Source organism: Nicotiana sylvestris, chromosome 4 (genome assembly GCF_000393655.2).
Source record: "Nicotiana sylvestris chromosome 4, ASM39365v2, whole genome shotgun sequence".
Taxonomy (NCBI): Eukaryota; Viridiplantae; Streptophyta; class Magnoliopsida; order Solanales; family Solanaceae; genus Nicotiana; species Nicotiana sylvestris.
Window position 1 is genome coordinate 154,006,426 of NC_091060.1, and position 23,265 is coordinate 154,029,690.

Here is a 23,265-nt window from a genome sequence, read left to right on the forward strand (position 1 = left end):
CGAGGGTTTAAAGGTGGGATTAGGGATAACTAAACCTTTGGTGCGATCTAAGTGAGTTGTAATAAAATCCAGCTAGCGTAACTCGGGATAGTACATCTAGTAAATTATCGTAATTACCCAGGAGAGATTTACGGTAGTAAGAGTGCTCATGATCATAGAGACGATTAGGCAAATCTATGCGAAACATAACAGGAAGAGATTCCATCAATAGGGGAAATCACAACCTTAGATCCTTCTCTTATTTGTTTACAACTCAGTCATAGTTAGCTTTTAGTTTTCTTAATTTTATTTAGTTATAGTTAGTAGAATTATCACCAAGTGTTATTCAAAATATCTGGGAAGTTGGTTATGGAGAATTCAGTGAATCTGACAAAAGTAATTGGTAGGTTAATTCCCTGTGGGATTCGACTCTGGGCTAAATACTCGGATTATATTTGCAACGACCGTTTGTCTTTTTTATAAGGCATAGTTGGGCGTGATCAACTGCTTTGTTTAACATGCCCAATCTTGTCTTTTTCAATATGTGATAATTGCATGTCTGCTGCTTTACATAGCATGTCTCAATCTTGTTTGCTCATTAGCATGTCCAAACTACATTACCTGTTTACTGTTTCACCTAGCATGTCTAAACCTTCTTCTGTTCAATTTGTGATTAGTATGTCTAATGACCTGTCTGCTACTTTATCTAGAATGCCTCACCTTCTTTAGTTCTATATGTGATTATCATCTCTAAACTATGAGTGCTTGTGTGGTGTTTGCCTAGTCTGTTCATTTAAGTCCTTGCCTACTCTACTTTATTAATGAGATCATGCTAAGTCATCTAGTCTCTCAAAGCAACTCTAGTTGTGTGTTTGGTCATGTCTAAGGTTTATGTGTTCTCAACATGTCTTTGTTGTAATCTCTGCTCCATGTCTCAATCACCTACCTTTGTAACTAACTTATTAATTCTACAAACTCTTAAGAATTCTGTGCATCTGGTTGCTTATGTGCTCCACTATACAGTAAGGTGTATTCTATGTGTCCCCAACCCCCTCTCTCCCTGTGTGGAATCTGTTTGCCAAGTGTTTCTGAAACTGGTTGTTCAGTGATTTGTGTTCTAATTTCAAAGTATTTTCATACTTTCTCAAGTTGCTTTGCCACCAAAGTAGTTTTGGTTTTTAGAAAATCTTTCAATCCTTGGAGTCCTCTTTATACTGTTTACCAAAACCTTTTCAAAATTATGTCAAGCACTCTCACTTACTCTTAGGTTATTAAGTCCTGCCCCTCTGGTATGTATACTACTTAGAGATCCTTGAGATCTCTCTGAACTCTGGCATATCAGGGTTGGATATTCCACACTGCACATAATCAGTCTTTATTTGAGAAAGTATGGGTTTTAGCACTGCCCGGGAACCTTGAGCTTCTTAGGGAACTCTGATTCACTTGGACACAAATGTGGCAATGAAATATTGGGCATTTGAGACTACTGAAGGCCTGGTACCCCAAGTTTGCTTTGGCCCTGCATCAGGCTCCCTATAGCTTAATTTCTATTGCATTTATTTAATTTATTTAATTCTGGTCTATAATAATTATTTGTAAACATATATTGGGGTAACTAGTGAAATGGGAGGGTAGTTGTATGGTATTGTGGGGTAATGCTGGGTAGAAATCATGTTTTTAGGCTTTACATTACGCAAATCTGCACTAGAAATCATGTTCTAGGACTGGTGTATCTATTTGCATTCAAACCATGTTAAACCTGCACACTAGACATCATGTTCTTAGGGTATTCACGTTTATTGCTTCATCATACTACATGTCATATATCTTTATTCCATCTTTGATTTTGCATAAGTACTTTCACTTAGAGATCCTTCTATTAGGTTAATAATCCTGCCTTAATAAAAGTAGTCATCTCCTGTATGCATTAGATAACATGATTTCTAGGAACTCTATTTGCATCTGTTTGCACCATGTCTATTTCGATCAAATCAATAGCTGTTTACAAAAGGGTTTAAAAATAGTCCAAACGCATAGATATCACGTCCTACTGTCAGCATGCCTAAAATTTATATTTGTCACTTAGATCAGCACGCCTATAGGATTAACTCACTTCAAGCTATTTAATTAATTCCCAGATTATGACTGCATATAGACACACGCCTAGGCAATCCTTAGGCCATTAAATAACTTTGAAATCCAGTTCTGTTTATGTGTGAAATTATCCAGGCTTAACAGGCTATAAAACTAGTAGGCAAACTAGTTAGGATTCTGCCACTTCCCTCAAAACAAACGTTACATATCCTGTATCTGTAACATTCATCTAGATATCATATTCTTAGGCTTTCTGAACTTCTTCAAAATCAGCTGTTTGAGACGTGTTGTCTATTTGCCTATATACATGCGGAGGTAAACATGAGCCTTTTAACTGCTTTTTCCCTATTTGCTTGTCCTACATATTATTTGTTTGTCGCCTATATTTTTGCCTTTTCAATACAACTGCCCGGATTTGGAGATCCTAAGCTCCTACAGGACCACAAGGAAGGGACGGGTAGCAGCACGCCTAGAGGTCATTAATCAAACTCGCTTATATAATCATTAAGGGGAGGGTAATGGGTAGTAAAAGGATATGGTGACTTGCGCGCTAATGTCACGTGTAGCCCCGCTAGTTGAGGAGGATTACCCGACATTACATAGATTGATCCTGTAGGCTAATCAACTTAGGACACCTCTTTCCCAATTTCTATATATGTTTAAATTAACTAAACTTCCCTTTTCTTTACATATATGTGTGTAAGCTGTCCAAACCCCTTTTACCCTCATTATCTGAACTTTCTTGATCATATATGCATTTAGATGGGGAAAACTACTTTATTTGCAAATACATGCTTACTTGTTAATTGACTAATTCACATAGTTTAAGTTCGGTCGAGATCCACCGTTGTGGACCGCGAGGGGTGCCTAACAGCTTCCCCTCAATGTTATTTCTAGTTCTTACCCTAATCGCTGGTAATGCAAACTAGTTACATGAGTTAATCGCTCTAAGTGCCCTAACGCACCTTAATCCGTTAGGTGGCGACTTTTCAAATACCTAATTCCCAAAAGGAAATGAGTTGTTCCCCCATGAATGTCGAAACCCGAACCCCGCGAGGGAAAAGGGGGTGCGACACTGGCTTATTGGGTTTCCTGACATTCTTTCTCTACTAGAGACGGGAGCCACACTAAGACAATATTTATCCCTTTCAAGGCTTCCAGTGCCTATCTTTGTAGTACTCATATATAGCTGTATTATTTAAAATGCACCATCTGGGTGTCTCACAAGGAGATCTATTAGCATATTTGCAATATCCTTCAGAAATGTCAACTAACGCAAACAATCCATCCACCCTTTTGGGTCACTTTAACCCAAGCCGGATCCTGATATCCTTCCTTTTCTTATACTACTTCTGTTAGCCCTCATGGGGCATAAATGAGATGGGCGTGACCAATTGTACATACCTCTATTATTGTTGAAGGTAACTCAAAAGGCTTATATTCCTCTGCCTGAATTGTAAATACTGATAATCTTCATTAACTAGGCGTCTAGTACTCTTCTTTATCTAGCTTCTTTTACTTGTTGAAACTTGTATCTATCTTCTGAATCTCTAATTGCCTTTCACCATAGGGGCGGATAGATATCCTTGCCTTAAGGCTCCTCATCAAGAGGCTTACACGTCTTAGTACACACATGATCTACTGAAGACCTTGCATTTACTCATCATAAACATCACGAAAAATTGAGTCCCTCTGACTCAACTCTTCCATAGCCACATTCAATCTCTTACCAACTGTAGGTATCGTCTTATTATGATGAAATAGAAGCTAGGAGTTTGAATTCTTATAAGTGAGCTATACCACACGATATAGAGTAAAAAGAAAGAGTGACAATCCTAAATTCCCTGTAGCCTCCTGCTTATAAGTGTGGTGCATGACATACCCATAAACAAGACTCTACTAGACATGGCTTGTAGATTCCTTTTGAAAGAACTGCTCTGATACCACTTTGTCATGACCCAAACCGATGGGCTACAACGGGCACCCAGTACCTTACTCAACCGAGTACCAACGTAACATATCTTTCATATCATTCTATCATAGGTAAATGAACCGAAGTAAAGCATGAGGGAATACAAACTTATACATATGACATACTGGCCTATAAGACAAAAAATGATTACTCGTACACTGAACTTAGGCCGACAAGTCCATATAATCTTTCACATACACGACATATGTCTACAAGCCTCTATGAGTATATAAATGTCATAAAGGTCAGGACAGGGCCCCGCCATACTAATCAATATATTTTCTAATCATACTGACCAAATAAGCAACTCCGGAGCAAATGGAACGCACCAACACCTTCCGCTGAGCTGATAGCCTACTTGGAGGACTCTCAACCTATCTATCAGGACATGCAGGCATGAAATGCAGTGTCCCTAGGCAAAAAAGGACGTCAGTACAAAGAATGTACCGAGTATGTAAGGAATGAAAATCAGTAAACAACAGACATGAGAGAAACATAAAGTAAATGACTCAACCTATAAGTTTGGATAACTCCATAAATCATGAAATACTTATAGTGTTATGCATATGCATATGAATGTCATGTCGTGCATAGGTACGTGTGTTTATAATATAATCAAACCTCTAAGGGCATCCCATCATATCATCTCGGCCAATGTGTGCAAAATCATCAACGTATACCAGCTGATCAGGTGGTGGTATGTATATAATGCCATAACATTTTTCCATATACATATAATAAACATATATACGCGTATATAACGTCATCTGGTCAAGGGTCAATGTACATGTATAAATGAATGCAATGCATGGGAAGTACATCAATAAAATCTTTCAAAATGTCATAAGACCATTATGTCTTTGAGTAATATCATGAAATAAACTTTGTTTTTAACTTACGTATTTTTCTGAGACCCATGAACAGATGATAGAATAATAGGATGCATGGGGAATCAAGAACATAAGCATCTCTAGCATTTCTATGAATAGAGTCATTTATGGAAGTTGTGCATTTGCTCATTTCGTTCGTATCATTGGATCACGCCAAAAGAAAATAAGGCTATATCATTGGATCATGCCAAAAGAAAAGAAGGTATAGCCTTAGCATTATTGAATCGATTCTCTTTTGCTAAAACACGTAACGGCGGATCGAAGTAAAGAAATATTCATATGATATTCTTGAGAAAGTTTGTACCGAGATTTCTTTGAATTAGCATTTCATGTTAGACCTTGTAGGGGTTCATAAGAATCCCTTCAGAGAATTTCATCATCCAGAGATAGAAAGCTGGTTTAATGATATTGGACCTTGTAGCATTTCAGAGAATTTCACGTTGGACATTGTCATTTATCTTTTAATGATGTAGGAATGCTATTTTGCTTAATTTTAGGAAAGTCCTATACCTTACCAATAAAGAGACCAAGCATTCTTATGTGTAAACAAGGTATTATTATGTCTTATGACCCTTATCCACTTAATACCATAATTATCTCCACAATTAATTAATTATCCACATAATTAAGAATTATCTCAAATTACTTAAAATACTACTCACTTTTAACATACTTTATACCTCCTACTATCATAGTTATTTGGTACCTTGTGTGACACTAGTCCATAAATACGGGGTACTATAGCTTGGACCGTTTTTTATCCCAAATTGCCAAACTTCGATAAAACTTATTTTCTTCGATTTTCTTACCCTCTCACCTTCACAAATTTACTTATCCCTTGTTTGAAATAGCATAATACTTATAATCCCTATGAGCACATGATTTTTTTCCGACTAAAATATTCCTACATAATTCAAAAAATAGGATTTTTCTAATTATTTTAATTTTTATAGAATTTTTAGGAATTTCTTGCTAATTGTTGTTTGCATTTAGTTACATATTTAATATTTTTAAAATCATAGAAAAAATGCCAAAAATGTCCAAACCTTCTTTACATAGCATTTATAGGTTTTAACTGTATTTAGAGTTTAATTGCATAAGTTAATTACATTATTAAACAAAAATCACAAAAAATTAATATCATTTCACATTTTTTTTAGCTTTTAGCTTTAAATTAGTAATTGTCTTTCATTAGTTTTGAATTAATCAAGTGTTCAAACGATAAAATAGGTAACTAGGTTTAATCACAAATTACATTTGATTTAGGACCTAATTTAGGTTTTTATTAATTAAGTTAGGACTTAAAATCAAAGAAAAAAGGGAAAGGAAAGAAAGAAAAGGAATTTTTGTTTAGTTCCGAAATTAGGCCAGAAACACTGCCTATGGCCCAATCTTCCCTAATCTCACCCCCAACCCAATCCCCACTGATCCGAACCGGCCCAACCCCCTCTCATTAAAACACACACTTTCCAAAGCCCTAAGAGAGACCAGACCCTACCCCTTCAGCAAAAAATCTAGAGCCATTTCCCCTCTATTATCTTCCTCGATCTCTCGCTCAACAACAGGTAACTGAGACCCTTTCCCCATAGAGAAAAACCTAGCCATCACCCTCCATCGCACCAGCTCTTTCACACACACTCAGAAACATCAAAATGAATATCTGAAATCAAATAAAAGAAGAAGCCATGACCAAAAGAGGCGCTGCAAATTCGAAGAAAATCAGAAAGGAATAGATTATTGAATTTTTTTTAAACTATCTTTTTCAGATCTACAAAAAGCTGGCGAAGCTCTAATTGAACCGATTTTGCTGCGATTGTTGCTTGTCTTGAACTGGAAACTCTCCTGCGCATTAGGTTGTTGACGAGTCTCTTGTTGCTAGTTTAGCTTGGTCGAGTTTTATCTGCGAATTTCCATCTTTGTAATCCGAAAGTTTTCATATATAAAAGAGTTGCTGAGCTCCACTCAAATCTGTCCATGCCCGTACTTGGTTTATTCAAGTTTTTCTTTGCTCAACGAGGCTGGGGTGGTGAAGAAATAAGCTACCGATGCTTTCTGATGTACTGAGAAGAGGATGGCCCCTCAAAAGGTTTGTAATTCTGCCCTGCCCCCCCCCCCCCCTAAAATAAATAAAATTATCTTAACTTAAAATAATCATCGGCAAACATCTTCGATGTCATATCCTTAATAATAGGTTGTGGATGTTGGTTGTAACAACTTCTCTTCCTTTCTGTCTTGAATAAGTATGTTAGCTACTGTAGAAATAGGTATTGACATATTTTACAATGGTCCTTGTTTAGATTACTACTGATGTTAGAAACATTTTACAGAGACAGGTAGGCCCAAAATTATTTGGAAAAATAACTTCAAAGGAAACAGATCTACAATTGAATTGTTCTGTTACTAATTAGTCTGTTAAGTAGTAGCAACAGGAGTTGCATTACATCCGCCAAAAAACCGTGTCAATAATATATTTGTATAATGAACAAATTGCAGTTTCAAATGAATTGCTCTAAACGAATCAATCCAGAAGTAGCAATGAAGTAAACCTTTTATGTCCTTATTGAGACATCAAAATGAGCTTATTGCAGTATGTTATTACTCTTTGTGCGTGAAACTGGTAAATATATCTTATGTCTACTCGCTTCTTGGTCATCTAACCAGCAAGTTAATATGCTACTAGCCCATCTTTTCTCTAATAAAAAAACTGGCACATATTCGTAAATAGCTAAAACATACTTGGCCTATTATTCTTATGCATAATCAATAGCCTTTACAAATAATCTCAAACTTAGAAAAAATAATTCATAAACATCGTAGTTTGCTTTAGGCGCATAATTAAATCATCACGGTTACAGGTACGGTTCCCGTAACATAGTTATGTTACATAATCTCCAATTCGGGTGTGAATTTCATGTGATCCGACCATAACTTCGAACAATAATAATATAATATACATGTTGTGGATCACGGGTGCATTTCATGTGATGCGATTCACAATGTGTATAAAAATAAACGAGTGCGCGACATCGCGACTTGTTCAGACAAATTCCATAAATACTAAAAGTGGTTAAAAGGTAAAAATGCACAATAGGTTAAATATGTAATAACTCATATAACTAGGCCAATTATTAATAGTTGAGCAACCGTGCTAAAACCACGGAAATCGAGAGTGTCTCACACCTTCTCCCGGATTAACAGAATTTCTTGCCCGGTCTCCTATGTTCGTGGACCAAAAAATAGAGTCAATTTTCTCGATTTGGGATTCTAAATAAACCGGTGACTTGGGACACCATAAATTATTCTAAGTGGCGACTCTGAATTAAATAAATAATCTTATTTCGAATAATGTCATTTTAATTGGAAAAACTCCCTATCCCCTTGGAAAAAAGGAGGTGGGATAGCTCTGGCGACTCTGCTGGGAAAAAGAACCCAGAACTTCTGGTTCAGGGTTCAGGGTTCAGAATTCGAGTTTGAAATTACTGTTATACTTGGATTTCATTTATTATCTAATTTTTACGTGTTTGAGCCTAATGTGCTAAATGTCGCTTTTTACTGCTTTGATATTATTTGAGCTGTATATAAACTATTACGGAACCCTCTTCTCTCTGAGTCTTTTGATCTTCTAGGAAGTGTGCACTTCGCGTAGCTTCTTTTCTGTTAGAGTCATATCCTAATTTTAGAATGAGGTTCGGACCAGTTGTATAGCCGGTGAAGCTTCTGCATTCCCGGTACGCTGCCCCTCCCTCAAGATCGAGTTGTCCACTCGGGTAAGCCAGGTCTAGAATAATATACCCCAGGATTTAAACTTAGAATAACATAGCCTCATGCCAGATCCATAGTAGGAACGTTTATTTGCATCACGTGCATTTGACTTTGGGGACTCAACACAGGGGTTAGGTTCCTCTAGGACAAGTGTACCCTAGAATTAAAAGACCGTCGTGATGCATTTTACGTGCTACTTACGCATTTGGTTGCTTCGGCTTGCATGTTGACCGGCTTCTAGAATAGGGAAAGAAATAAAAAAATCACAAAAAAACAAAAACAACAGTGAGAGGTAGGTATTTGAAATCCAAAACTCTGTCGAAATTTTGAAAAAAAAAAAGAGAAAGAAAGTAGGCTAATGTTTTCAAAAGTGATGTTTTCCCTTTTCGATCAAAACTGACCGAACTACGTGGGTCTGATTCTCACCGAATGTGAGATACGTAAGCAAACCTCATCGGTTTCGGCCCAAATTTTAAAAATCCAAAAAATATTTTTCTTAAATTCCTTCTTTAGAAGTCTTCCTTTAGAAAATTCAAAAGAAAAAATAAAAAGAAAAGGTCTTAAAACCCCCAAAAAAATTCCTTTTTTTTTGAAGTCTCTCATTCAAAAAAAAAATTAAATAATCAAAATCCAAAAATATGCTTTTCCCTTCTTAAGAAGTATTTTCCCCAAATTTTTTTAAAAAAAAAAACCAAAAATAAAAATCCAAAAGAATTTTTTTTTATTCTTTAGAAGTTTTCTTTTGTAAATGTCATAAAAATTGAGAAATAAAAGTCCAAAAATATATTTGCTTTTCTTTAGAAGTACTCTTGTAAATTAAAAAAGAAAAATAAATAAACTCAAAAATTCTAATGTTTTCTTAAAAGTCCTTCTTTCGAAAATCCAAAATAAATCAAAATCCAAAAGAATATTTTCTTTCCTCTTTAAAAGTCTTTCTTTCGAATATTCAATAAAGGGAAAAAAATGAAAAACAAAATGCAAAAAAAATTATATTCTTTTTCTAAACGCTTTCATGGTTTGAGTGTTATAAGCAAGTAAAAAAAAAGTTAGTTTGCTTACCCCATTCCTGATTTATCCTGAACTACGTAATGATCTGATTCATGCGGCGTTATGATACGTATGCTATCCCCATCGGATTCGATCATAGACGTAAAATAAATTGATTGAAAAATAAGCTTAAAAAAAAGAGAAAAAAAAAATTGACTGAAAAGGAAAGAAAAAAGTGACAAAAATAAAAAGAGAAAGAGAGTGCCAAAAAATAAAAAAGCGGCAAAAAAAAATAAGAAAATCAAGGTTGATTAAAGAGAAGCGGAAAAGAAAGAAAAGAGGTACAGAGTGAAAAAGAGGTAGCTAAGGCCGGGTTGAAACATGCAATCATGCAAATACATGGTAGAAGCGTTTAACTGTTTAGGTGCATTGCATCCTAACGTGCGATTTCCTATCTATTAAGCGTCTCAAAACTAGCAAGATTGTTGGGTGTGCAAATTAGTCAGGTTCTGTTCATGTGGTTGGTTTTGTTTGTAATCTGGCTTCTCATCCTTACTTCACAAGATCCAAAAGAAAGATTCTTATGGCCTCCGAAAGTCATCTACCAATTATCAATCCTGAGGATAGCCCAACACCGGCTATTCCACACCCAGAATCAACAGCTGCTGAAGAGAATAGGATATTGCGTCTCCGCATATTGAAAATTTGGGATTTCAGGTCTAATGGTAGGGAACCACAAAGTGCAATCCTTGGGTTCCCTGAGTTGATCGTGAGATCAGGTGAGACTACCAACATCCATGTGCCCAATCTGCTCATCTCATGTGGGCACCCTCCAATATCGTCTAATGGTCCTGGCATGCCTTTTGTGGTTCGCCCCCAGGCGCCAGTTTCCAAGACACCTCCAGTATTGTTCTCTGCAGCACCTGTCTTCACCGTGCCCAGGTCGTATTTCGAACCTTCGACTTTCACATTCCAAGGACCACAATTTCAACAGGATATGTGCTATGTCACTCTGAACTCATATACTCGTCCTCCACAGTATGAGTGTCTGACTGAACCAAAAAGAATAGTCAAAAATCTCGAGCATGAAGAAATGGCTTGAAAGATGAAAAGCTTGGAACAAAGCCTGAAAAACATGCAAGGTCTTAGTGGTCAAAAGAGTGTCTCATACACTTACCTGTGCATGTTTCCCCATGTCCACTTTCCATCTGAATTCAAGATGCCAAAATTTGAAAAGTATGACGGGCACGGAGACCCGATCGCCTATTTAAAAAGATATTGCAATCAACTGAGAGGGATGGGTGGAAAAGAAGAACTTTTGATGGCCTATTTCGGTGAAAGTCTGGCAGGAATCGCTTCTGAAGGGTACATGGATCAAGAAATTACCCATTGGCATATGTGGGATAATTTGGCCCGAGATTTTGTCTGCCAGTTCCAGTATAATGTGGACATTGCTCCCGACAGGATCTTTTTGTCCAATTTAAATAATAAAACTCCGAAAATCTTTCGCGAATATGCGGTCAAATGGCGCGAGCAAGCTGCCAAGGTAAAACCTCCAATGGACTAAATAGAAATGGTTGCGGTCTTTCTACAGGCACAAGAGGCGGGCTACTTCCAGAATATGATGTCCGTTATGGGTAAGCCGTTCACTGAGGCTATCAAAATTGGGGAGATGGTAGAAAACGGGTTAAAAACTGGCCAAATCTTGAGTCATGCTGCTTTTAAGGCCACATCATAGGCTGCTCGGAATGGTTCAGAGGGTTTGATGAACAGAAATGGGAGAGAAGAGGGAGTCATGATGGCTTCAAGCTCAAGGGGGGCCCGAAGGTCATTCAACCTATCATATGTGCTTCCTAAGGTCCCACCACACTATTATCCCTTTTAAGATGTTGCTTACGTTGTGGCATCGCCTCCCTATGCCGTGATGAACGCACAATCTTACACGTGACCACAACATTATATACAAAACCGAGTTCAACCTCCCAGAAATGTCCTTTCTTACCAAATTCCATATAATCCCCAACCGAATGATCCCCAATACAATTATCGCCCAAAAGAGCCTTTCAGAAAGAATCAGTTTACCCCTATTGGTGAATCATACTCGAGTTTGTTCCAAAAGTTAATCGACCAAGGTCTGTTGCAGCCAGTGGCCCCGAACCGGCCGAACCCTGAGTCCCCCTCGCACCGAGATGATGCTATATGTGAATTCCACTCTGGAGCAAAAGGACACAGTACAGAGGACTGTTGGACCCTCAAGAGGGCAGTTGAAGACTTGATTGAAGCTGAAAGAATCATTCTTCGGGACGAAGAGGCTCCTGATGTGATAAACAATCAGTTTCCTGCTCACAACACCGGGCCAATAGTCGAAATGATTTGTGAAGATGAAGAATTTGATCCGGCATTGAAGACCATTGCAGCCATTGCCGAGAAGAAAAAAAGCTTAAAAAACGGCCGCCAAGCCTGAAAGTTCCCCATCAGACGGGAGTCTCGGTAGCCAGTCTTACTATCCTTTCTGCATCTAGATTATCTTAAGGTGTGATCCGGATGTTTTACTTTATTGTCTTGCTTTCCGATGTAAACCCTTCTATCTTTAAAATTCAAAAAAAAATCAAATCAAAAATAAAAAAACTCAAATGAAATTAATATTTCATTGCCTAGGAATGTCGTTTTTCTTTCCCTTTTCTTATTCTCTTTTTAGTTTTGTTAAATTCAGATTTCAATAACATGACATGCTTGCGAACTTCATACGCAGATCCTAAAACTTTGTCATACATCGAAATAATGAATCAAGAATTAGAATGCAATGAAAATAGGTTTAAGGAAATAAAATAAAGAATCTGAACAACTAAAGGAAAATTGGCTCCAGATTGTAAAAGATCCATACATGGTAACAAGAGTACTGCCAAAGAGAGTGTTGTACCTAGGAAACATCGAAGGAAATGTCCCTGAAACAGGTACTATGTTTGATCCTCGATATAGCATTAATGCTCCGATTGGGATGACGAAGACTTTCATTCTCGCGAACCAAACACCATTAACTCTTTTGTAAACCCTTTGAGCCGGTACCTTCCCTTGATTACCCTCTTTGGAACCTGAAGTGATATTGAAAAAACAAAATAAAAAAAAGAGACAAAAAGAAATTGAAATGAAAAATGAAAAAAAAAAGAAGAAAAGACAAAAAAAAAAGTTGAAATGAAAAATAAAAAAAAACAGAATAGAAGAAAAGAAAAACAAAAGAAAATTAAAAACAAAAGTTCTTTGAACTAATTCCGAAAGGATACGTAGGCAGCCTCTCTCTGGTGTTCAGTCACACTAAAACAAAAATCCATATTCCCCCAAAGTTGAAACTAGTGCAGAAGTTATAATGGTTCGGCAATGATTTCGCCCAAAAGGTTCCCAAAGTTGTAATTCAATTTAAATGCTTTTTACCCCAAAACCCTGTTCAAGTCCTTCCGATCAATTGGCAAAGATGTTCAAATTGGAAGATACAGTTACTTGGATTTTATGCAACCAAATTAGAGAAATAAAATGAGAGTCTTATTGGTGAAAACTCTCACGGGCACCATCTTCTGGATTAACAGAATTTTTTACCCGGTCTTCTGTGTTCGCGGACCAAAAAATAGAGTCAATTTCCTCGATTTAGGATTCTAATATAAACCGGTAAATTGGGACACCATAAATTATTTCAAGTGACGACTCTGAATTAAATAAATAATCTCATTTCGAATAATGTCACTTTAATTGGAAAGCTCCTTATCCCCTCGGGAAAAAGGAGGAGTGACAATCCCAAAATAATCTCATTCCCGAGTTTACGTCGATTAACTTACGACGAAATTTTAACGTGCAAAAATACGGGATGTAACATCTCATTTTCGAGCTTTTATCAATTTATTTATGGCGTACTTTCACGCACGAAAGTATGAAGTGTAACAACCTACTAGACAAAAGAAACTTGAACAGAATGTAATATACTCTAATAATGGGAGCAAGAATTGAATAACAACAAAGCAGTACAATAAGCTAAGACTAACAATGAATAATAAAGTAACAAAGGACAATAAGGATGAGCATATGATAGGAACAACAAGTAATCAAATACACGTAAAACAAATGAAGGAGTAACAATAACTGTTCAATCAACGGGCCTTTTCAACAGAGTGTATAACAAGAATCACAATCGAGGCACCACACTTCATATTTATATTTTACAATTTACAAACACAATCTTCCTTATATTACCGCGTGAGTCTTGCACTTAAATTTTTAAAATATTTTTCCCGAAATAGTTACGCGCGCTTTAGCCGCCTTATCTCACCACATGGCTTCAAGTAATTCCCTTACTAGCAACACGCATATAAATCTCACCTTCTCACTGCATGCATCAACCCGTATGCTTATACCGCCGCATGTGTATCAGGATCACAACACAGTAATCAACTTGCACCACACGTGTTCATATGCCACAACTTTGCCAAAATCAACAATATCAATATTACCACAACACATAGCCCACGGCTCAATCACAACGTGTATAAGAATCTATTTTGTATGTCCCTTTCATGTTGTTTTAACTAAATAATGTGAGCATCTACGGGCATGGTGGATTTGTAATTTCTCTAATCTTTTTAGGGGAATCGAAAATATTTTGATAAAAATACTTTCTGTAGAATTTAATCGTAAATACAAGTTAAGAGACTTATGGATTCCTCTTTCGCGAAAGTGGATTTGTAGTCGGTCATTGACGGATCCAATTATGAGTGCTCCACTATCCTTAATTTGAAATTTTCTACTTTGACTACGAGCTAATTTGAAAATTGCTAATGTTTCTACAGTAATAGTGTTTTTTTCCAAGTGCAATGGGTGCCTAAACACTCATAATGCACAAGGTAGATCCGCAATTGTCTGCAGCGATCACAACTTGTATTATTGGTCCTCGGCAATTCTCACGAAGCGGATGAATCCCCTTGCCCACAACCTAAAAATCCCGTAAATGCAGAAAACTCCTCCACTCTCTAGTTATTCTATTATGATAGAAAACCACTACTTAAACACCCATAATATTTTTTATATAGGCTAGCTCTAGGATTTTACGTGAAGGAATAATTAATGAATGTTTGGTCCATCTAGCACCCCTTATAGATAGACCGACTCAATAATATTTTTCAATAATACCTCTTTAAGATGATTTACTTATTAAGAATTTAAATTAATAGAATCAATAAGTTTCAGATACAAAATAATAATAATAATAATAAAATTAAAAGATGAAAAGAAAAACTAAAGAGTTGTAAGAGCGTAGGAGATAGGAAGAGAGAGGAAAAGAAGGAGAAAGGCACACGTGCAGGGCAAATGTGGGAAAAAGAGAGCTAACAGCTAAGTTTGAAGGGTGTCAAGGAATCAAGGAAACATAGGACACGTCGGGGTATCCACCTCGGTGTTATCACCCTCTCAACTGAATCACACTACTCGTTGGGAACTAGGTGCATGCCCGACTGCCCGGCCCCTTGAAGTTGGATATTTTCTAACCTGCGAACGTTTCTTTCTTTCGTCATTCTCACCTTATACGTGTTCTCTTTTTCTTTGCTTCTCTTTGCTATCACATGCACAAGTGATGTAATCGTTGCTCATCTCGGGAATTACTACTTCTACTACTGCCTACGTATATTTACCGGAAAGGTTCGACTATATTGTAAACAAAAGTTGACCGATTACTGGTTTAATTAAGGACTTGACTTTTATCATAAATATGATATTCTTTTTAATAATTTTTATCTATAAGTTAAGGATTCTAACCCAAGAATATTTTATACACCTAACTACCCTTTTATAGTATATCTTTTAATAATTCTCACCTCAACATTTCTATTTAAAAATTAGACTTGACAAAAAGACTTCACTTTATGTGGATAATTAGACCGAGAATACGAAGTGCTAAAGCAGAGAAGGGTGTGGCCGGTGGGTAAATGTAGGACTAAATCAATCGAATAGTTTTTTTTTTAACACGATGTGGTACTATTGTTTTGGATAATTCTTGTATAATAAATTTTATGTTATTAAAAGTATTTTTACATCTTATTCGTATTTCAATATAGGCATTTGTTCACACATTCTATAATTTTTTCCTCGAACCAAATACTACATGGTCAACGACTTAAATTGTTGTTATATATAACGATTAACTACGTAACACTCACATTATTCCCTCAGCCATTAAGAATATCTACAGAAAGCAACATCAACTCATTTATTTACTGCTGAATAATTCCAAGTAACTTGTTTATAACGTCAAATCCAAATCTCCTACTCATATGCCAGAGAACTTAAGTTGGAATTGTAGAATTTCCCAAGTAAAATTGCTTACCTTCTGTCTTGGACTAGAGGCTCTATCTCTCTCTCTAATAACCACCTTTTAACAGGCGCCGAGAATACACCGCCATCTCTTATTTCTGCGGCTAACTTAGTGTTGTCATCTTTTCTGGAATGGCCTAATGTTGCCAAATCCAGTTGTTATATTTCCTCCCTTTTGTACCTTCCTTTTCCTCTCTATCTTCTTTACTTAATTCCTCAACCTCCACCATCTCTCTTGTTATTGCATTTTGTATTCATTCTTTTTCTTTTTCTTTTTCCTCCACACAATAAGCTTAGAGTACTTTATTATTTGAGTTGGTACCCATAAATATCTTTCAGGTTTCTTTGAAAGAGACATATACAAGACTTGTCAATTCATAGTACAAACATCTATATTTAGCATCCTTACCTAAAAAGGTGTGGAGATAGTAGTTCTACAGAATTAGGATAGGAGACTAATAATGGGGAGAGTAAAACTTCAGATCAAAAAAATAGAGAATACAACAAATAGGCAAGTCACTTTCTCCAAAAGAAGGAATGGTCTTATCAAGAAAGCTTATGAACTTTCTGTCCTTTGTGATGTTGATGTTGCTCTCATTATGTTCTCTCCTTCTGGTAGAGTTAGTACTTTTTCTGGAAATAAAAGGTTTGTATTAAATCTCTCCTTTTAGTTTTCAAGAATCAATTTCTCTATTTCAACTTAATCATTTTATGTTTTTCTTTTCTTTTCTTTTTTTTAATTGGGGTGTTTTGATTTATAATTAACAGCATTGAAGATATTATGGCACGTTATGTTAATCTCCCCGAACATGATCGAGGACGGTAAGGAACCATTTAGTATTCGAAATTCACTGATTCGACTTCAAATAGAATATAAATTCCCCTCTTCTTTACACAGAAATATTTATCTTCTCTTTTCTTGAGCTCATATTGATATGTTTTTCTTTTACCTTGTTTGTTCGAATTCTTGTTTGTACGTGCTTTCTGTTGTAAAGTTTACACAACCAAGAGGTACGAATTGTTGGTTTTTGTTTGTTTGTTTTCTTTCCTTTTTGCCTTTTTCCTTTAAATGAACTAACATTTCTTTTTTCTTTTTTTCTTGGGTATGAATTTTGCAGCATCTCCAAAGGGCTATTGCTAAGCTAAAATGTGAAACAGATCGAACGTATCAAGCAGCCAGGTTCAATATAACCTCAAAATTTCTGTAGCTTCTAATATGAAATATGAAATGCTTTTTTTCTTCGAAAAATGGCCTCTATTTTTTAAATTAATTTCATTCTTGTATTTTAAGCAGCCCAGCGAGCGTTGATTCCCATATTGAGGTATGCAGAAAATACTCCTGAACTCCTATATATAATTGCCATAATGCTCGGTTGCGCAGTTAAGATTTGAAGCTAATGGGTTTAGGGTTCTAATCTTCTAAGTTACTGAGCTCTAAATAATAAATCTGTACATTTTTAATGTATATTTTTACACAAATATAGAATTTGGACTGAAGTTACTGAGTTCGCCCGAACCGGTAATCGGCATATGCTAGCTCCGTCCCTAGCAATGATGCTAATCGGCTTATTGTAACGTTTTAGCGTTGTGATTTCTTTCTCTCATGTTTAAGTTAAAATTGGTTCAGGAATTTCAACAAGAAATTCTTAAATATAAGACTCAACTAGAAGACATGGATAGGCGATTAAGGTAAATGGCTAATCATATATTTTTCGTTAAATCACATTAATCAAATTATCTATACTGACAATATAAACTTTTAATGTACATGCTACATATTGAAGTTTAATTTTACCATTTTACAGAATGTATGAAGGTGATCTGTGCGAAATCACCACAGTATGTGAGGCACAATATAGGGAAGAAATACTCCAGGAGACACTAAAGCAAGTCCAAGCTCGTAAAGTAAGTTATCAAGTTATAAATTTGCTCTGATCATCATAAAGCTGTTGAAGGGTAAAGTTGGAGCAACAGTAAAGTTGTCTCTGTGTGACCTATAGGTCACGGGTCGTGGAATCAACCATCGATGCTTGCATCATGTTAGACCGCCTGCATCATACTCCTTGGGTGCGGCCCTTCCACTGACGTTGCGTGAATGCAGGATACTTCGTGCACCGGGCTGACCATCATACATCTGTCCTTAATTAGTTTTCTTATAAGCCATTAATCGAACTTACGTTCTATTTTTTGATGGAATGGCGCAGCAAGTATTGGAGGAAACATATAACTCTCCCCAAGCACAAACCACCACACAACCACAGGTGAGTTTATTTCTTGGAATTTCCTCTTGTTCAATTACAAATAACTTTGACATGTCTGAGAACAAAGTAATTGAACCTTGTGTTTTGGTAATTTTTAGATGGATTTTGCATCACAGAATGTGAACGTGGTGAATAATGTGGCAACAAGTGATTCAATTCCAAATACTAGTTCAAATACATTCATGGATTGGGTTCCACACTCACAAAGAGATCCTCACGTCCAAATTCTGAATTTTCTTGATTCCAATGGGCTTCTTCCCTTCAGGTATACTTTTTTCTTTCTCAAAATGGTGGTCCTTTTCACTGGTTTTTTAAATTATATTTAGATTTGAGGCTTTGTTTGGGTGCAGAGACGAAGCTGATCAACGCATGGAAAACATGTTACCACCATCTTTAACTCAACTTCACACTCCAACTGTCTCTGCAGTAGTAACAGATCATCTGAGTCCAAATAATCGATTTGAAAATGATCCACAACGTCCAACGTCGTCGTTTGAAGGCATCATTGATGTCAATAATGCTCCGTGGCCACCGTTGTATCCAACAGGTTAATATCTTTTACACTTAGTATATTGTTGAGCCATAAGAAAAAAATGTCATACATTTGGAGTACTTTCTTCTTAGATACTAGTAATAAGGATCTCCATACAAACTAAATTCATTGAAGCTGAGGTACTTCTTTAAAATCTAATCCAGAACTGAGAGAATTTTGATATAGGTAGTTTTTCAGCGTGTGTTTTAGCAGCAAACTTCTTTAGTGAGGTAGCACCTCACATTTAGCTTTTACCCTTTTACACCATGTTTTTAGACTTCTATATACTTTTTTTTAAATACTCTGGCATGCTCCATCCCTGTCTTCAATGGGAGAAACTTATCTTTATCCGGTATTTACACCAAATCACATCAGTTAGTCATGATTAAGTTATATATTTCGGTAAAAATAGACATAATTAACCAACCATACTTAAGTGATAGAAGAAAAGTCATATGCTTATAATTAGTTTGGTGTATACACAGAGAATAGTAATGTTTTCCCCTCTAGGTGTGATCCAATAATGAGTTGCATAACTGGCCGCCTTAACAAGTTAATTAGTACCATGTTTCTAGGCTTTCTAGACACCTTTCCTCTCAGATTATGTAACCTTTAAATAGAATACATTTGATCCTATATTGATAAAAGGATAATTGCATGAAAGTATAAGTTGAAGGATTCAGATTTAGAAATATGATTTTGCATTGATACGACTTACGTTTTGACAGGAAATGATCCCTTTCCCGAGACACAACCCAGAGAACGAGCACTCCTTGAACTCTTCTTGTCTCAACTCACTCCGGTGAACCAAGATCCCCTATGAGGAATCACTGTTGTTCTATACTTAGATTTGTCATTTGTTCTTTTCATTTTGTTCTCTCTGTCCCCTTTTATTATCGCTGCTATTTGCAAAATTACTAGATTAGAGAATTTCTCAGCATGGTACTACACTTTGTCCCAAAATCGCGATTTAGTGAAACTCGTCAATAAATATGGTGTTCTTGCTGCCCCAAACTCCCCTATAATAACAAATTTCCTAGAAACACTCAAAGGTGTGACTTAGTGGTTAATGAAGTGGACGAGAACCATAAGGTCTTAGGTTTAAATCCTAGCGGAGGCAAAAAATACTGGATGGTTAATTTTCATATATCCAAGCCTTGGTGAATAGAGTTACCTGATATCTGTTGCTGGTTGGAGGCAACAGGTATCCCGTGAAATTAGTCGAGGTGGGCCAAGTTGGCTCAAGCACCACGGTTATAAAAAAATAAAAAAATCCTAAAACAAGCCAAGTGTTGGTTTTACAAAGCCATTTTATTAACCTTGCTTAAAATGTCATTCTTTGGGCAATCATGTACCCGGTTCCTATTTAAGATTCTACAAGCTAAAAGTAATTAGTAGCCTAGCCCGTAATGAAACAATAGTTGCAATTTCATAGAAAGGATAAGGACTAAGGTTCTCTGTTTCGTAGTAGCCGACAGTGTGATAAAAGGCCAACACTGCAAGCTTAATGTGTATTCTTTTCTAATTTGATTTGATTAAAACAACCACAACCTTCTTGAACTAATTAACCAGAATGGCTATATCCGCTTCTTAAGCACTCGGTCTTGAAGTCAAAGTCCGAGTATTGCATTCTCAGCAGTAGGGGCGGCAAACGGGCGGGTTGGGTCGGATATGAGCAGGTCAAAACGGGTATTTTAAAGAACGGATAAATTATCCGATCCGACCCGTACTTGAGATGGATAAAAAATGGGTTATCCGGCGGATAATATAGATATCCATATTATCCATGACTTCTTGAATATGATTATAGTCTTTCAAACTTAAGGAACTCCAATTTGAGGCTTTACAAATGTAAAAGGTAAACACATTAGTTATCCATTGGTTAACTATTTTCTAAGTGAATAATATGGTTCTTATCCATATACGACTGATTTTTAAATGGTTCATTATCCAACCCATTTTTTTATGGATAATATGGGTCGATAACTATTTTCTTTTAATCATTTTGCCACCTCTACTCAACAGGGATATATGGCTTGAAATTGAACCTAATAATGCACCCATGCAACTTTGTGCTAGAGCAAATTTTAGACCTAAATGACTCGTTAGCAGCCTCAACGTCAGCTCTAATGCCTCTCTATTTAATTAAAAATAAAGAGTACAAATGTTCTCTACAAAAATAACTAAGCCTCATTCCTAACAAGTTGGGTCCCCCCTATATAAATTCTTATTTCTTTGTGTAAGCTCAACTCATATCATTATCCTGCCAACAACTATTTATTTATATCACAAACAACTTGTTAAAGGACCACCATACCAACAGTATGAGCTCTCCGTTTCTCCTTTTGTATCAGCATCATATCTTCTACTTTACCTTCCTTCAACTCTTCAGTCCCAACAGTCTTTCTTAGATTTCTCATCAGTCGTTGTTTCTGCATCCTTCTTTACTGCATCCGAAATTGATAAAGAAAACTAATCATTCTATCAATATAGTATAAATATATTGTGTGTATAAATATAGTATTAGATTTTAGGGATGTATAACATATACTAACTAGGTGTGAAGCAGGTCGTTCAGATTAACTAGCACACTACAAAGATTGAATGATAGATTAAGTTACCGCGCAATATGAAGACGCCTCTAGTGACATATATACTAGTAATAACTTGAAGAAGGTTAAACAACAGATCTGAAGATCATTAACACATCAAATATAGGCTGGTCGAACGAAGTATTTAGACATACACGAATATACTCAACAAAAAATACGCGAGACAGATATACCTTGACGTTGCTGATCTCCAATAAGCTTCATCAAAATATCTTCCACAATTTTCTTTATAACTTGTTCGTTTTTGATGAGGATTTCCAGATCAGTGATGATATGGTGTTCAGCTATAGCAATTTTTCCAATTAGTATCTCTCTGCGTTTGGCTTCAAGCAGATTGATATTATTCTCAGCGATTTGAATGAGTCTGCGAACCGTGTTCACAGAAAAAATCCCCCATTTTATTGAAATTTTCTCCGGCAGGGATTTTTCCGGTCATTTCTCAAATTCTTAAGAACAATAGAGAATTACGTAGGATCGATCTAAACATTTGAAATAGAAATTTCACTTAAATTGAAGAGGAGAACCTTCGATTTTGCTCAGTGACAACAACTGTTTTCTCAGTGAGAACGAGAGAGATGGATGTGGTGCCTAAAAAAAACTAGTTTGAAAAATATGAAGCTAGGAGTGAACCTGCACGGGTATATAATATAGTAGTATGGTGTAATTTTCAAATAATAGCTTGATCCTACAAACACGTGAATGAGAATGCTTTCAATACCGCCATGCCAACTTCTATTAACATCCAATGTATCTTTCTATTTGAGCAGATTAATTATGTATCTTTTTTTTAATAATCATTTGATATTCGGAACTGATCACTGACCCGACTAATTCAGATTCGTATCGCCTAAGATCCATTAAAAGAAGAAACACCCCTTATTAGGGATTTCTTTATTCTTAGGGCTCAAACTTGAAATCTTTAGTTAAGGGTAAAAGATGGCGTACATCACAACCACACCCCTTGATGGTAGTAGTTAATTATCTGTGTAATAATAATATGTGATTTCCGAAAATAATACTTAATACTTTCTGGGTGTTATGAAATAATAAAAGAAGAAGAGTATTGCAAAGAAAAGTAGGGAGAGAGAATTCTTAATTAATTTATTTGGAATGATTTACAACGAAATAGGACCGCTCTATTTATAGGGAAAGAATGACTTAGCCACCAAATAAGATCCCTAAAATCTCTCTAAAATATAGACATGCACCATAAATAAAATATTATTTATAACACTCCCCCTTGAATGTCTATTCAACAAATAATGTACCTCGTTAAAACCTTAACTAAAATAAAACCCAGTGGGGAAAAAATTCTAGAGAAGGAAAAAGAGTACACATGTTTAGAAATACATCTTTTGGTTGCCTCATTAAAAATCTTGCAAGGAAAACCCGTTGGAACAAAACTTTATAAGGAAAAAAGAGTGCAACATGCATTAACTCCCCTTAATGAGAGCATCAATTCATGTCCTTGAGCCTTTGCATCCCAATCTTGTACACTAACTTCTTGAAGGTTGATGTCGATAAAGATTTGGTGAATAAATCACTCATATTAACTCCAATGAATATGTTGCACCTTGAAAATTCTCACTATCACATTATCATGCTTATGATTATAGCAAGATACAAATGTGCACAAATTGTACTTAGGATGTAGTACTTCATGACCAAGAAATTTATATGCTTTAAGCAATTTAAATCCTTCAAGGATTGTCATATAAGTTAAGATATATTAGTCATATAATAGACTTTAATTAAATGCATATCCAGTTTTCATATCATGCTAGACAAATAAGATATCGAAAACTGATTACACATATCATTGACTTTA

General features: G+C 36.0%; 1 protein-coding gene and 1 long non-coding RNA gene across 3 annotated transcripts; one reads left to right on the plus strand and one right to left on the minus strand.

Moving 5' to 3' along the window:
- The first annotated feature begins 6,422 nt into the window (after positions 1-6,422).
- On the plus strand, positions 6,423-19,839 carry LOC104238224 (agamous-like MADS-box protein AGL66). Of its 2 annotated transcripts, XM_070172304.1 has the most exons (11): positions 6,423-7,021; positions 16,801-16,854; positions 17,028-17,043; positions 17,151-17,212; positions 17,327-17,354; positions 17,660-17,721; positions 17,838-17,937; positions 18,237-18,293; positions 18,392-18,558; positions 18,644-18,840; positions 19,554-19,839. In XM_070172304.1, the coding sequence occupies exons 1-11, from the start codon at positions 6,981-6,983 to the stop codon at positions 19,646-19,648; spliced, it is 879 nt and encodes a 292-aa protein (XP_070028405.1). In that variant the 5' UTR covers positions 6,423-6,980; the 3' UTR covers positions 19,649-19,839. The 2 variants fall into 2 exon arrangements, with proteins under 2 accessions (XP_070028405.1, XP_070028406.1); XM_070172305.1 differs by lacking the exons at positions 16,801-16,854; positions 17,028-17,043.
- A 1,106-nt stretch (positions 19,840-20,945) lies between these two features.
- On the minus strand, positions 20,946-22,070 carry LOC104238223 (uncharacterized). Its single transcript, XR_713834.2, has 2 exons — positions 21,611-22,070; positions 20,946-21,272 (listed from the first exon to the last, which is right to left on the minus strand). It is a non-coding gene; the product is annotated as an uncharacterized lncRNA (long non-coding RNA).
- Positions 22,071-23,265: the final 1,195 nt, after the last annotated feature.